This window comes from Hyla sarda, chromosome 6 (assembly GCF_029499605.1).
Source record: "Hyla sarda isolate aHylSar1 chromosome 6, aHylSar1.hap1, whole genome shotgun sequence".
Classification (NCBI taxonomy): Eukaryota; Metazoa; Chordata; class Amphibia; order Anura; family Hylidae; genus Hyla; species Hyla sarda.
The window spans coordinates 35609790-35625185 of NC_079194.1; the positions used below are offsets into that span (position 1 = coordinate 35609790).

Genomic DNA, 15396 nt, shown 5'->3' on the forward strand with positions numbered 1-15396 from the left:
CCGCCAAACCCCTTCTGGGGCACGATGCCGTCATCCAAGCCTTGGCACAGCGTGGGCTCTATGTGACCGACCATGAAAAGCTGGTGACCGAGAGAGACCTGAGGAAGAAGCCTATTCAGATGGTAAGGGACACACGTGTATTGTATTATTTGTGTGCTATTCTGCTGATAGTAACATCGAATATATTAAATCAATCTAATATTTGCACTCAGTCTGCTACGTTTAAATGGGTATTCCAGGGAAAAACTATTTTTTTTATTATTTTATTTTTTTTAGATCAACTGGCTCCTGAAAGTTAAACAGATTTGTAAATGACTTCTTTTAAAAAATCTTAATCCTTCCAATAATTATCAGCTGCTGAAGCTGAGTTGTTCTTTTCTGTCTGACCATAGTGCTCTCTGCTGACATCTCTGCTTGTCTCGGCAACTGCACAGAGTAGAATAGGTTTGCTATGGGGATTTGCTTCGACTTTGGATAGTTCCCAAGACAGGTGTCATCAGAGAGCACTTAGACAGAAAAGAACAACTCAACTTCAGCAGCTCATAAGTACTGAAAGGATTAAGATTTTTTTAAATAGAAGTAATTTACAAATCTGTTTAACTTTCTGGAGCCAGTTGATATATATATATATATATATATATATATATATATATATATATATATATATATATAATATATATATAAATATATATTTTTTCTGGAATACCCCTTTAAATGTGTTCTTGTAAATACAGTACAAAACCAGCAGACAACACACCGGGTTAAAAATGTACTCTAGTAATATACTTTAGTACAATATAAAAAGTGAATAGCGAGAGAAATACAGCATCAATAAGGTGTTCTCACCGGCCCTGCCCGCAATCTATCAGTAAAGATATAGGTAAATAGGTCACAATCTATAGCAGAAAACATGAATAAGAATAACTATAAAGGGGGAAATTTGTTAAATCCTGTGCAAAGGAAAAGTTGCCCAGTTGCCCATAGCAACCAATCAGATCTCTACTTTCATTTTGCAGAGGCCTTGTTAGAAATGAAAGAAGAGATCTGATTGGTTGCTATGGGCAACTGGGCAACTTTTACGCTGCACAGGTTTTGATAACTCTCCCCCAAAGTGTCACGGCACGCTACTGCACTGGAGGGTACGGTGTGACATATACCCCCTAAATACTCAAGTGAGAGTAAGTAAAATACTCAAATGAGAGTATGACAAGTGCATATAAGCAGACCGGATAGAATACAGACCTGATAAAATAAGATTTGTAAATTACTTCTAGTTAGTGGTGCTAGCCCAGATTTATAAATTACTTCTATTAAATTTTTTTAATCCTTTCAGTACTTATGAGCTTCTGAAGTTAAGGTTGTTCTTTTCTGTCTAAGTGCTCTCTGATGACACGTGTCTCGGAAGCCGCCTAGTTTAGAAGAGGTTTGCTATGGGGATTTGCTTCTAAACTGGGCGGTTCCCAAGACAGGTGTCATCAGAGAGCACTTAGACAGAAAAGAACAACCTTAACTTCAGAAGCTCATAAGTACTGAAAGGATTAAGATTTTTTAATTGAAGTAATTTACAAATCTGGGATAGCACCACTTCGGGATGTCCCCTTCGTGACACAAGTCTAATAACGTCCATGTATTGGTAAACCGCTATGGGCATTCCTTGGTTATCCTGCCCGGACAATGTCTGTTGTGTCGCTGAAGATCAGGCAGTAAATAATGGCTGGGTTATCTAGGGTCCTATTGTCTAGTACAGTGGTCTTCAACCTGCGGACCTCCAGATGTTGCAAAACTACAACTCCCAGCGTGCCCGCTGCTGTAGTTTTGCAACATCTGGAGGTCCGCAGGTTGGAGACCACTGGTCTAGTATATACTTCTCCTATTCCTTATAAAGGATCCGATTATATAGAGCAGTCAGGGAAGACGCTGCAAGAATCATCTCTTTGTCTTCTGTCGGGTGAATTATTGTCTTCTCAATGATGTGTAGCAAGTAGACGCCATAAAAATTCAATAGTTTTACATGAATTCACATTTAAGCCTCTGTTCACATTGGAGTTGGGGGTTTTCCAGCAAGGCTTTTGTTTCTTTTGAAAGCAGGAATAGTGCAACGCGTAGTGATATTCTTTGGGTCAAAATAGAGTAAGGTTAAAGGGGTACTCCCATGGAATCCTTTTTTTTTTTATCCAGGAAAAAACGTATTTTATATATATATATATATATATATATATATATATATATCAACTGGCTCCACAAAGTTAAACAGATTTGTAAATGACTTCTATTAAAAAATCTTAATCCTTTCAATAATTATCAGCTGCTGAAGTTGAGTTGTTGTTTTCTGTCTAAGTTCTCTCTGATGACACCTGTATCGGGAACCGCCCAGTTTAGAAGCAAATCCCCATAGCAAACCTATTTTACTCTGTGCAGTTCCCGAGACAAGCAGAGATGTCAGCAGAGAGCACTGTTGCCAGACAGAAAACAACAACTCAACTTCAGCAGCTGATAATTATTGAAAGGATTAAGATGTTTTAATAGAAGTAATTTACAAATCTGTTTAACTTTCTGGAGCCAGTTGATATATAAAAAAAAAGTTTTTTCCTGGAATATCCCTTTTAAACAGATTTGTAAATTACTTCTATTAAAAAAATCTTAATCCTTCCGATACATTTTATGGGCTGTATACTACAGAGGAAAATGCTTTTCTTTTTGGATTTCTCTGATGTCATGACCACAGTGCTCTCTGCTGACCTCTGCTGTCCATTTTAGGAACTGTCCAGATCAGGAGAAAATCCCCATAGCAAACATATGCTGCTCTGGACAGTTCCTAAAATGGACAGCAGAGGTCAGCAGAGAGCACTGTGGTCGTGACAGAAGAGAAATCCAAAAATCTGTCAAATCTGTTTCTGGCACCAGTTGATTTAAAAAAAAAAAAAAGTTTTCCAGGGGTGTACCCCTTTAATAAATCCATGGATAGAACTAGAAGGTGCGGGGCCACAAACAAAATCAAAATGGGCCCCTACCTCCAGCATTTATCACATCCATTCCACCCCAAGAAATGGTTAAAAGCAGAATATACCCCTATAGCCTTTTAAAGTATCATTCCTGTATCAGAAAATTATTTTTATATAAGACTATCACCCCATTATATAACTAACTAACTTAGTGTTATTACAAATTGGTACTGTCTTCAGCATGTTTTTGTTTGAAATACCGCCTAAGGGTACATTCCCACACGGCGTATTTGCTGCTGCGTATTTTATTTTCTCTGTTGAAGTCAATGGGTAGGAAAATACGCAGCAGCAAAATACGCCGTGTGGGAACGTACCCTAACAGAGAGTTGTGAAGTCCTTTTATTGTTACTGTGGTTTTGTCTCCAGTCCCTCAGCTCCTTCCTCTCTCCCAAAACAATGCATCATCCTCTGCCCTGTGTCAAGCACTTAACCATGAGAGATGATGCCACCTTTGACCAGCTACAGCTACATCACCGTTACTCTGTCATATAGACATATATTATTCGACAGGCAGAGGAGCAGACAGGGAATGAGTGCAACAGGTTCTGCAGATGACGTTACTACAGAGCAATAGTCTGCTGTGGAATTCTGCAGCAGTTTAGTGCAGGGAACTGGTAGGATTACTGTGGAAGGGGGGGTAAGGCTGGGTGGGATGACTGGTGGAGAGCTGAAGGAAAGCAGTGTATTCTTGGAGTTGTAGTACTGAGCAACTGCTCAACCAGCAAGTATTGAGAAGACATTGTAGGGAAGAGGATGACTTACCCGCAAAATAGATTTTTGGTGATTTTAGAGGTGGAGCAGACATGTAAGCAATGCTCTGTGCTGCTGCAGCATAGCGTTGTTTTACCTGGTGCTGAAGTACCCCTTTAAGCCCTTAGACCCCTGAAATATGCCCTAAGCCTTAATCTGTCCAGGCCCTGAAGCTTGTTGCCCTCTGTTGTGTTACGATTTTTCTTGGAAACCAGTAGGACGTATGGGGTTTATGGCAATGTTGGGGTCTTATGGATACTTCACTGTGGGTTGGTATGGTGCCCCTGTGTCAGATTCCTTCCTGGATTTCCTTGGTGGGGATGTTGAGGACACAAGACTGGTGCATCTGAGACCATGCTTAGTGTTAATGGGTGGTAGGTACCGCCTGGGGGCTTAATGGGACAGACAGCAGAGTGTCACTTTATAGTCTACCCCAGTTGGCCTTTGACTAATAAAGGGTGTTCTTTCATTTGCATAGCTATAGGGGTCCTAGTGGTCACAGTTGTGATTGGGCCCCATAGTTTAGAGCCTAGGCTGTGGGGCCCTGTCACAACTGCAACCACTGTGACCCCTATAGGCATGCCTGTGAAAGAACACCCATTATAAGTCATAAACAGAAACCGTAGCAACGTTGTGGACAGAGCCCAAAGCTTAAAATAAAATAAAAAAATGCAATAAAAACGTAATCTAGTCATAATGTTGCAGACTAAATTCCTAATATACCACGTTTTATAGGGGTTATCTGTTTCTGTTATAAGATATATCAGTGTTTTCTAATCAGCTGTAGCAAAACTACAACTCCCAGCATACCCAGACAGCCCCTGGCTGTCTGGGCATGCTAGGAGTTGTAGTTTTGCAACAACTGCAGGTACACTGGTTGGAAAACACTCGGATACATACACCAAACCCTTGTGGGCTTTGGAAAATACTATAGTGAATGTGATGGGTTACAATGGGTCAGTTTGCATGAGACCCACTAGGGAGAGTCTGAATATTAATAATATATCATTTTAGGTGACTTAACATATTCAAGACCCTTATCAGTACATTTGCGCTGACAAGTGTCTGGTTGCCATGGAAACCCTTGTTCGGACTGGCTGCGCTGATTTTCATGCTTCTGCGGGCATCCTGACATTTCCAGGCTGTTGTTTTTTTTGATGATTTTGTTTCTCGCTGTCTGGTTCCTGGAGTCTTTTTACCGTTTTTTTACCGTTAATGATTTGTTTATACGTAAAAGGTTCTAAACATGCGCAAAATATCCTGAACACCCAGAGATCTCATGTAGACCATTATGAGCTATCACTGAGGCAGGAGATGACATCCGTAGGATACATGGTCTCGGGCCATGCCAAAAACTCCTCCACCTTCTGTATGATTTTGGGATCAGATTTTTAATATTTTTTATTTACTCTAAATTTGTAGTGAATCAGAAGCCAAATGTTCCTGTAGATTCCGAGCAAAATTTGCACTTATGCTACATTGAAAGGTTCAAATACGCGGGTCAGTTTCAAAGCAAAAATTTCATAGGCAGTGGATAAGGATTTCTTGCGCGTTTTGCCTGTTTACAGTGTTTTCTTCATGGGTAAATTTACCATGTGTCTACATTACAAATTTTCTAGTCTGCCGCATGTGCGCTCATAGATCATCCGATCAAAGACTTCAAAAATAATCTTTTCAGCTTTTTTATTCGTCCAGATTGAAACAAGGAACAACACATCAACTGTGCTCCAACATCTTGACTGGTTTTGAGCGCATGCGCCCTCATCAGTAGTTCATCTCCTCGAAAGACTCGTAAAAGTGTTCAGATGTTTAGCACAGTTAGTCCTCTGTTCCCTTTAAATGGAGCGCATGCACACTCTTTCTCACAAGGAGCGAGCATGAGCTCGAAATGCGCCAAGGGGTTTTAGCACTTTTGTTGTGTGCTTCCCTGTTTAATCCAGTTGAAATTAAGATGAAATTATTCTCTTGAAGTGCTGAATGTTCTTTTTTTTTTACTATGTGAAATCTAAAGATTGTATATAATAAAAAAATATGAAATAAAATGTAAAAATAAATAAAAGTTTAATAAGTGTGAATAATCCCCTTTACTTCTAAAAGTTTTATTCACTCCCATTTTCCCTTTTTTTCCCCCCAATAAAATAATGTAATAAAAAATAAACCTATGTGGTATTGCCGCGTGCGTAAATGTCCGAACTATTAAAATATCACCTTAATGAAACCATACGGGAGTGGCGTGAACTTAAAAAAAAATACCAAGGTCCATAATTACTTATTTTTGTTTACTTCATATACCATAAGAAAAAAATGAATAAAAAGCGTTGAAGACGTCCCATCAAAACAAAAATGATAACGATTAAAAAAACTACAGATCCAGGCGCAAAAACTAGACCTCATTGATCCCTGTATATGGAAAAATAAGCATTATAGGGTCAGAAGAGGACCGTTTTAAGCAACGGTCTTCAAACTGTGGCCCTCCAGATGTTGCAAAACTACAACTCCCAGCATGCCTGGACAGCCAACGGCTGTATGGGCATGCTGGGAATTGTAGTTTTGTAACATCTGTAGGGCCACAGTTTGAAGACCACTGGTTTTAAGCATACTCATTTTTCGTACAAAAAGTTATAGGAGGAGATTTAACATTCTGTCCAGAGGTAAAGTTGCTGAGTTGCCCATAGCAACCAATCAGATTGCTTCTTTCATTTTTGAAAAGGCCTCTGAAAAATGAAAGAAGTGATCTGATTGGTTGCTATGGGCAACTCAGCAACTTTTCCTCTGGACAGGTTTTCATAAATCTCCTCCATAATTTTTAATTTTTTTTAAAGTAGTAAAATCAAACATAATCTACCGTATTTTTCATCCTATAGGACGCACCGGCGTATAAGACGCACCCAATTTATAGGTGCAAAATCTTAAAAAATAAAGATTTTGAACCCAATAGTGGTCTTCAACCTGCGGACCTCCAGATGTTGCAAAACTACAACTCCCAGCATGCCCGGACAGCCGTTGGGAGTTGTAGTTTTGCAACATCTGGAGGGCCACAGATTGAAGACCACTGCATAGGAGGTAATACTCACGTGTCCCCGCCGCTCTGGACCCGTCACCGCTGCCCTGAATGTCGCTCCATCGCTGTCGCCGTGTCCCCATCGTTCCGGAACGTCTCTGCTGCCAGCCGGGTATCCTTGCTCTCCGTCGCCGCCATCACGTCGTTATGCGTGATGGCGACGTGATGATGAGGAAGGAGAGCGCCGGCCATACAGGGGATCCCTGAACGGAGAAGTCCCCGAGGAGGCAGGTAAGGTCCCTCCCGGTGTCCTGTAAGCACTAACCCGGTTATTCAGTAGGGCTGTTCGGGACCGCCACGTTGAAATCGCGGCGGTCCCGAACAGCCCGACTGAACAGCCGGGTTAGTGTCACTTTCCCTTCAGACGCGGCGGTCAGCTTTGATCGCCACGTCTGAAGGGTTAATACAGGGCATCGCCGCGATCAGTGATGTCCTGTATTAGCCACGGGTCCCGGCCCTTGATGGCCGCAGGGACCGCCGCGATAGGTGTGTATTCGCCATATAAGACGCACCGATTTTCCCCCCCAGTTTTGGGGAAGAAAGAGTGCGTCTTATACAGCGAAAAATACGGTATATAAATTGGGTATCGTTGTAATCGTATGGACTTACAGAATAAAAATAATGGAGGAGATTGATCAAAACCTGTGTCTAGGCAGAGTGGCGCAGTTGTCCATAGCAACCAATCAAGTCGCTTCACAGAGGCCTGTGGAAAATGAAAGTAGTAATCTAATTGCTTGTACTAAGTACTAGCTCCACTCACCACCAAGTGGGAAATACGCACCACCTGTGCACGGACGTGCCGGTCCCGCCTTCGGCCAAATGAGAGTATACAAAAAGAATTGTCGTCCAGCACTCGGGATGCGATTAAAAGAAGTATTCTTTATTCCATACTCATCGGACAATGGTCACAATCTGAGAAAAAGCGCCTGACGCGTTTCGCACTGGGCGTGCTTAATCGTAGACCTATAGTAAGTATAGTAATCTAATTGGTTGCTATGGGCAACTGCACCACTCTTCCTCTGCACAGGTTTTAAGAAATCTCCCCCAAAGTGTCATTTGTACCAAAAAATCGCACTGCACGGAAGCGCCCAAAATTTTTATTTTATTTTTTTCAATTTCGCCCCACAAATATTTTTTTGTTTTTATTTTTGTTTTGCCATAGATTTGGTGGTCAAATGAGTGATGCCGTTACAAATTACAATTGGTGGCGCCAAAAAACAAGCCTTATACAGATCTGTAGGTGGGAAATTGATAGCGTTGTGGTTATTAGAAGGTGAAGAGGAAAAAACAAAACTACAATAATGAAACATCCCTGGGCCCTTAAAGGGGTATTCCCCTGGAAAACATTTTTTTTTTTTTTTTAAATCAACTGGTGCCAGAAAATTAAACAGATTTGTAAATTACTTCTATTAAAACATCTTAATCCTTCCAGTACTTATCAGCTGCTGTTATGATCTGTTTGAATTTCCTTTCTGTCTGACCACAGTGCTCTCTGCTCTGCTGACACCTCTGTCCATTTTAGGAACTGTCCAGAGCAGGAGAGGTTTTCTATGGGGATTTGCTCCTACTCTGGACAGTTCCTGACATGAACAGAGGTGTCAGCAGAGAGCACTGTGATCAGACAGAAAGGAAATTCAAAAAGAAAAGAACTTCCTGTGGATCATAACAGCAGCTGATAAGTACTGGAAGGATAAAGATTTTTTTTTAATAGAAGTAATTTACAAATCTGTTTAACTTTCTGGCACCAGTTAATTTAAACAAAAATGTTTTCCAGTGGAGTACCCCTTTAAGGAGTTGAGGGGATTCTGTGATCAATACCGGCATAACGTACTGTTTCCTGATCAGGGTGCCTCTAGCTGTTGTAAAACTACAACTCCCAGCATGCCTGGACAGCCTTCGGCTGTCCAGGCATGCTGGGAGTTGTAGTTTTGCAACAGCAGGAGGCACCCTGGTTTGGAAACACTGGCCTATAGGAACTTATGTCATTGATCTCTCTAGCCATATAAACATCTATGTTACGATCACAATGGTGGACGCGACCTAACAAACGCCATGCTATAGGTTTCCCAGTCTACCCCTCGTACTATCTTTCACCGTTTACGGCGTATGGTTAAACGATAAAAACCCTGAATCTCGTGCTGTGTAACGCAGTGAGCGTTCCGTAAAGCGTCGCTCCAGACGAGGATTATCTATCTATAGAACTTTTTATTTTTTTATTTCCAGCTTCACGATGAATAAGACTTTATGGATCGCCCGCATGAAGCTGCTTAGTGTCTCCCGTGACACCGTGCGGAGTCATTTCGTGCAATCCTCTTCCTTCCAGATTAGAGATGTAATGCGTTGTTCCCCACCACCCTGTTATCCATGGTTACCACGGCAACCCCAGAGATGTGGAGTTATGGTCCTCTTGGCGACAGCGCTGAAGCCATCCGGAGTCACGTTGGGGTGAGCACAGCTTGTCCCCACCACCCACTGCGGCACAATATACACCACCAACAGTGTGCCGCATCGGCCCTGACCCCCCCCCCCCCAATATCAAGGTAATGGCGGTCAGCGTTCACAGCAGAGGTTATGTCCAGGCGATACCAAGATGGCCGCTCTACCTGTAGAAACTGAGTGTATGGGATCTAAACGTCACTATTTCTCACATCAGAGAAGGCGTTTGATCAGCGCCCGTGCGTATTCGTGAATTGCCGCGGTCTGTTTGGCATTGAATAGAGCCGGGCGCAATGTCTAAGGCAGTGCTTCCCAACCAGGGTGCCTCCAGCTGTTACGAATCCACAACTCCCCGCATGCCTACACAACCAACGCTGGGAGTTTTAGTTTTGCAACAGCTGGAGGCACCCTGGTTGGGAAACACTGGTCTAAGAGATTCCAGGTTTTTACTCTTGAAGGAATAGAAAAACAGTTTAGTAATTCTTTCCAAGCACAGCACCACCCCTGCCCTCAGGTTGCATGCGGTATTACAACTTGGTTCCGTTCACTTTATTAGAACTGAGCTGTAATACCACACACGACCTGGGGACAGGGGTGGGGCTGTCCGGGCACGCTGAGTTTTGTAGTTTTGCAACATCTGAAGGTCCACAGTTTGGAGATCACTGCTCTAGACAGTTGTCCGTCTTAGGGTATGTTCACATGGCAGACATTCGGTTGTAATTTACTGTCTGTTGAGTTAAATGGGATTCCATTGTCCCACTAAGACAGCAGAATTTCTGCTTTCCGTATTCCGCAGACATATAAGACCAGGCTTTTATATTTAGCGGAATTCCGTGGCGGAATCCCATTGAAATGAATGGGGCTTGAATTTTTAGGGGAATTCTCTGTTCTGGGAACAGCAAAGTTTTCGAAAATTGCAGAAACCCCTTTATGCACATTTTTCAACCAACTGTTCCTCCTGACCTCACCTGTGCATACTCGGCTCAACTGAGCATGCACTTGTTCTGAATGGGTGGAAGGGAGAACACTGCTGCCAGACACCTCCTAAAGGATTAGGGATGTCAAATTCCGTCCCTTTAAAAACTACAACTCCCAGCACGTCCAGACATTGCTGAGAGTTGTAGTTTTGCAACATCTGGAGGGCCACAGTTTAAAGACCACTGTTCTAGACAGTTGACAACCTAATGCTAATTTTCCAACATCTATTCCTTATGACCTTACCTATGCACAAGCACGCTCACTTCAACAGAGCATGCACATTTCCTGAATTGGTGCAAGGGAGAAAAACTTCTGCCAGACACCTCTAACATAGCCAAGGGTCAGACAACAGGTAGCAGCAAGACAATAGGATAGGACTGTTTCAGAGCAATTGATACATCTAGTCATCAGAACTGTACCCCCCCCCCCCAGGTGTTGCGAAACTGCAACTCCAGCATGCCTAATCAGTAGTTTTGCAACATCTGGAGGCCCACATTTTGGACCACTGCTCTAGACAGTTTTCAGCCTTAGTTTTCAGTCTCAGCTCATTTGGCCTACAACTATTCCGCCTGACGTCACCTATGCATGCTCAGCTCAACCGAGCATGCACTTTTTCTGAATGGGTGGAAGGGAGAAAACTGCTGCCAGACACCTCTAAAAAGATTGGGCTTGTTAAATTCCAAGACTCCATCCTGCTGTCATCAACATCTAAAGGTCCGCAGTATAGAGACCAATTCTCTAGACCAGTGGTCTTCAACCTGCGGACCTCCAGATGTTGCAAAACTACAACTCCCAGCATGCCCGGACAGCCGTTGGCTGTCCGGGCATGCTGGGAATTGTAGTTTTGCAACATCTGGAGGTCCGCAGGTTGGAGACCACTGCTCTAGACAGTTGTCAGCCTTATGCTTCTTTTTCCAACAACTATTCCTCCTGTCATTACCTATGCACATGCATGCTCAGCTTAACTGAGCATGCACATTTTCTGAATGGTAGAAGGGACAAAACTGCTGTCGGACAACAGGAAGCAGCAAGACAGTAGGATAGGATTGTTGCAGAGCAATTGGCAGATCTGGTCAGTGCTGTGGAGTCGGAGTCGAGGAGTCGGAGGATATTTTGGGTACCTGGAGTCGGAGTTGGCAAACAATGTGCCGACTCCGACTCCTACTAAATAGTTACTGCAATGCCACCCACCCAAGTCAGTGTCGAAAAATTATTTTCAGCCCTAAAAATAATAAAGTCTGACTTAAGAGCCTCTATGAAAGAGGATCTGGCAGAGGCAATTCTCTTCCTTAGACCTCTACATTGAATTGATTTGCATTTCCTAAGCCTAGAACCCCCTTTATAAATCATTGGTACGGCCTCACCTGGAATATGCTGTTCAGTTTTGGGCACCTGTCCATAAAAGGGACACTGCGGAGTTGGAAAGGGTGCAGAGACGTGCGACTAAACTAATATGGGGCATGGAACATCTTAGCTATGAGGAGCGATTAAAGGAGTTACAATTGTTTAGTCTTGAGAAGAGACATTTAAGGGGGGATATGATAAACGTATATAAGTATATAAATGGCCCATACAAAAAATATGGAGAAAAACTGTTCCAGGTTAAACCCCCCCCAAAGGACGAGGGGGCACTCCCTCCGTCTGGAGAAGAAAAAGTTTAGTCTAAAGGGGCGACACGCCTTCTTTACCGTGAGGACTGTGAACTTATGGAACAGTCTACCTCAGGAACTGGTCACAGCAGGAAAAATTAACAGCTTTAAAAGAGGATTAGATACATTCCTGGAACAAAATAACATTAATGCTTATGAAGAAATATAAAATCTCATCCCTTCCCCAATATCGCGCCACATCCCTACCCCTTAATTCCCTGGTTGAACTTGATGGACATATGTCTTTTTTCGACCGTACTAACTATGTAACTATGTACATTTCAAGATTAATATAAACCATTTCTAGGTTTTTGTTTTTGTTTCATATAGATAAGCTTTGTTTTTGTTGGAAAACAACCAAAAGTCTCTATGACAACGCATCATTGCTCTCAGACATGGCCGCCGCTACCTTAACGACGCTTCCTTAGAGACAACTACTTCCGCCCACGGTCCGGATGCACCACGGAGGTCCCCGACTACCAATAATCTGTCCAACACTTTTGTACTACACTGGCATGTCATTCCTGCATGTCACCACCTGGATTGTATTCTCATCTTGGTTCTACTTGTCTTTATTCAAGCTAATGTCAATTATTAGTTTTTTCTGCAAGTGATGCTTCGTTCACTGCATTGTAGTTTGGCCCCTCCCCCTTTTATTTTGGCGCCAAATGTAACTGTATTTAAACCCTGTATGTACTGTATAGCACTATCACTGATCTGAAGAAGGGGGCGTTGTCTCCCGAAATGCATTATCCTGTTTACTTTGCTTTATTCGCAATAAAGCGGTCCAGCTTTGTTCCACATCACTTTTCTGGTCCAATCCTTCTTTTCCACACTGGAAACCACAGGATTTTTTTGCATCATTCCATGGTACTTTCTCCAGGTTTGGCAAGCCCCTTCCTGAACCCTTGGCTCGGCAGCTGTCTCCAGCATTGTTACCCCGGTTGGTGGGTTGATACTAGGGATCGACCGATTATCGATATGGCCGATATTATCGACCGATAATCACGACTTTGGGCATTATCGGTATCGGCAATTACCTTGCCGATAATGCCCCTCCCCCACCGCACCGCGAACCACCCCCCCCCGACCCACCGCACCGCGTCGCACCCCCACCGTAGTGCTGGACGGTATACCGGTATGAACCGGATACCGTTTTTTTTTTCTCCCACGGTATGGATTTTTGCCCATACCGCTATACCGGTCGGGCCCCTCTCCCACCCTCCGAGTCAATAAAAAAAAATTCAACGTACCCGTAATGGGGTTGGTCCGGGCCATCCATCCTTCCTGTAGTGTCCGGCGGCATTCCGGGTGGAGGGTGAACTGGTCCGGGCTGTCCTTCTCCGGGGGTCCTCTTCTCCACTCCGGGCAGGCTCCGGCCTAGTACGCTGCATAGACGCCGCTACGCCGTGACGTCAGGTGCGTCGCTGCGCTTGGGCGTCACTGCACAGCGGCGTCTATGCTGCATTACTAGGCCGGAGCCTGCCCGGAGTGGAGAAGAGGACCCCCGGAGAAGAAGGACAGCCCGGACCGGTTCACCCTCCACTAGGAATGCCTCCGGACACTACAGGAAGGATGAATGGCCCGAACCACCCTGACAGGTAGGGGGAGAGAAGCGGGTGGTGGCGGCGGTCTATGGCCCCGCAAAAGCCACTGCAGTGCATTGATTTAAAGCGCCCGCTTTAAATCAATGATCTGCAGCAGTGTCGCGGTGGGATAAATAGCCGATAACTTATACCGGAATATCGGTATAAGTTATCGGCTATCGGCCCTAACCTGCACCGATTATCGGTATCGGCCCTAAAAAACCGATATCGGTCGATCCCTAGTTGATACACGAGTTTTCCACTCACTCCAGGTGAGCACCCATTACCTACAGGCAACCTGTGCCCACCTGCCTCTACTTCATCATTTCTTCTTTATTTGCGGTAACACACTAGGCGCCCCCCGCCGGTCTTTACTTTTCTCTTCAAATACTTATTCTACAGACATGATGGGAGTTTTAGCTTTACAATAGCTGGAGAGCCACTTGAACCAAGGTTATTGGTGGGGGGTCCCAGCATTTGGACCTCCACCAAAAAAATGGGCTGCTTATTCTAGAATGCCCGGGCCTATTTTTGTTTCCAGTCTGGCCCTGCCTGTAAGTCACTTATATCATTGTGTATTCTCCTGACTGTGTTCCATCAGTGCTGTAGTCACTGAGATCTTTGTGACATGTATGTTGCCTTTCTTTCCTTCAAGGAATGTCTAAAATACATGTGCATATTAATACAGAGGAGTCGGAAGTACAAAAAACTGAGGAGTCGGAACATTTATCTACCGACTCCACAGCCCTGGATCTGGTCATCCAAACAGTGGACCCCCTGTCCAGGCAAGCTGGGAGTTGTAGTTTTGTAACATCTGGAGGGCTACAGTTTGCAGACCACTGCTCTGGACAGGTGTCAGTTTTACGGTCATTTGGCCAACAACTATTCCTCCTGACCAGGGGCGTAGCTATAGAGGGTGCAGTCGCACCAGGGCCCTGCTGCCTAAGGGGGCGCCAAAGCACATCTGCCCCATAAGAGACCAGTATTATAATTGGCACCTGGGGCCCTTTTGCAGATTTTACATCGGGGCCCAGAAGCTACAAGTTACGCCTCTGCTCCTGATATCACCTATGCATGCCCAGCTCAACTGCGCATGCATATTTTCTGAATGAGTGGAAGGAAGAAAACTGCTGCCAGACACATGTAAAAGCATTGGGCATGGTAAATACCGACACTTTACACCCCCATACACATTTGAGGGTTGACCAGTCCTCTAGTGCTTTGTCCTGTGTGACTGGAGATCACTGAACACTGCGCTGGTTTATACTGGATCAGCCAATGGTTATGAAGCTGCTTCTAGTTTTCCCTCTTCTGGCTCTTCCTTCCTTCCTTTGTTCATCTGGTGAAGGTGTCAGAAAACGTCTTATTCGTCTCCTGTCAGTATATGTGGGTGCTGCCACCTCCTATCCTGGAGAGGATATCCTGTGACGTCACAGGAATAGTCAAGGGGACATCCAACCTCTACTGTCATCCCTGACTTAGGCCCCTTTCACACTACTGGTATCCTCCTGCTTTTTTACTGCTGTTATTTTACAATAACGGATGGAAAAAAAAACCGGACGCAATAACTGGTAATAACGGATGATAACTGACGACAATCATCCATTATTTTTAATGTTTTTTTTTCTTTAAAAAACCTGATGTTGTTCATCCGTTATTACCAGTTACATGCGTTTTAAAAAAAAAGTTTTTTAACCCTTTTTTTGTAAAGCTGTGTTACAAAAAAAACAGATGTTAAAAAAACCTGACAATAAGTGATGATGATAAATGTTTTTTTTTGAACATCCAGTTCCCATAGACTTCAATGGTAAATTTTAACAGCCGGTTTTTCACCATTTTTTTTTTGCCAGACCAAAAGTTTGTGTATGCAGCGTCTTTTGTGCCGGCAAAAATAATTGACATTAGTAAAAACAGACATACCTGATGTAAAAGGA

At 43.6% G+C, this 15396-nt stretch overlaps 1 protein-coding gene and 1 long non-coding RNA gene across 5 annotated transcripts in view; one reads left to right on the forward strand and one right to left on the reverse strand.

The window, feature by feature from the left end:
- The window catches only part of CAMSAP2 (calmodulin regulated spectrin associated protein family member 2), a 151634-nt gene that overhangs the window by 18763 nt on the left and 117475 nt on the right, over positions 1-15396 (forward strand). For all 4 annotated transcript variants that reach the window (XM_056523484.1, XM_056523486.1, XM_056523485.1 and 1 more), the window contains exon 2: positions 1-122. This exon is cut by the window's left edge and continues 138 nt beyond it. In XM_056523484.1, coding sequence (XP_056379459.1) covers positions 1-122 — 122 coding nt within the window. The remainder of the gene's footprint in view (positions 123-15396) is intronic.
- The window catches only part of LOC130275469 (uncharacterized), a 60977-nt gene that overhangs the window by 5624 nt on the left and 39957 nt on the right, over positions 1-15396 (reverse strand). The gene's annotated exons all lie outside the window — the stretch shown is intronic.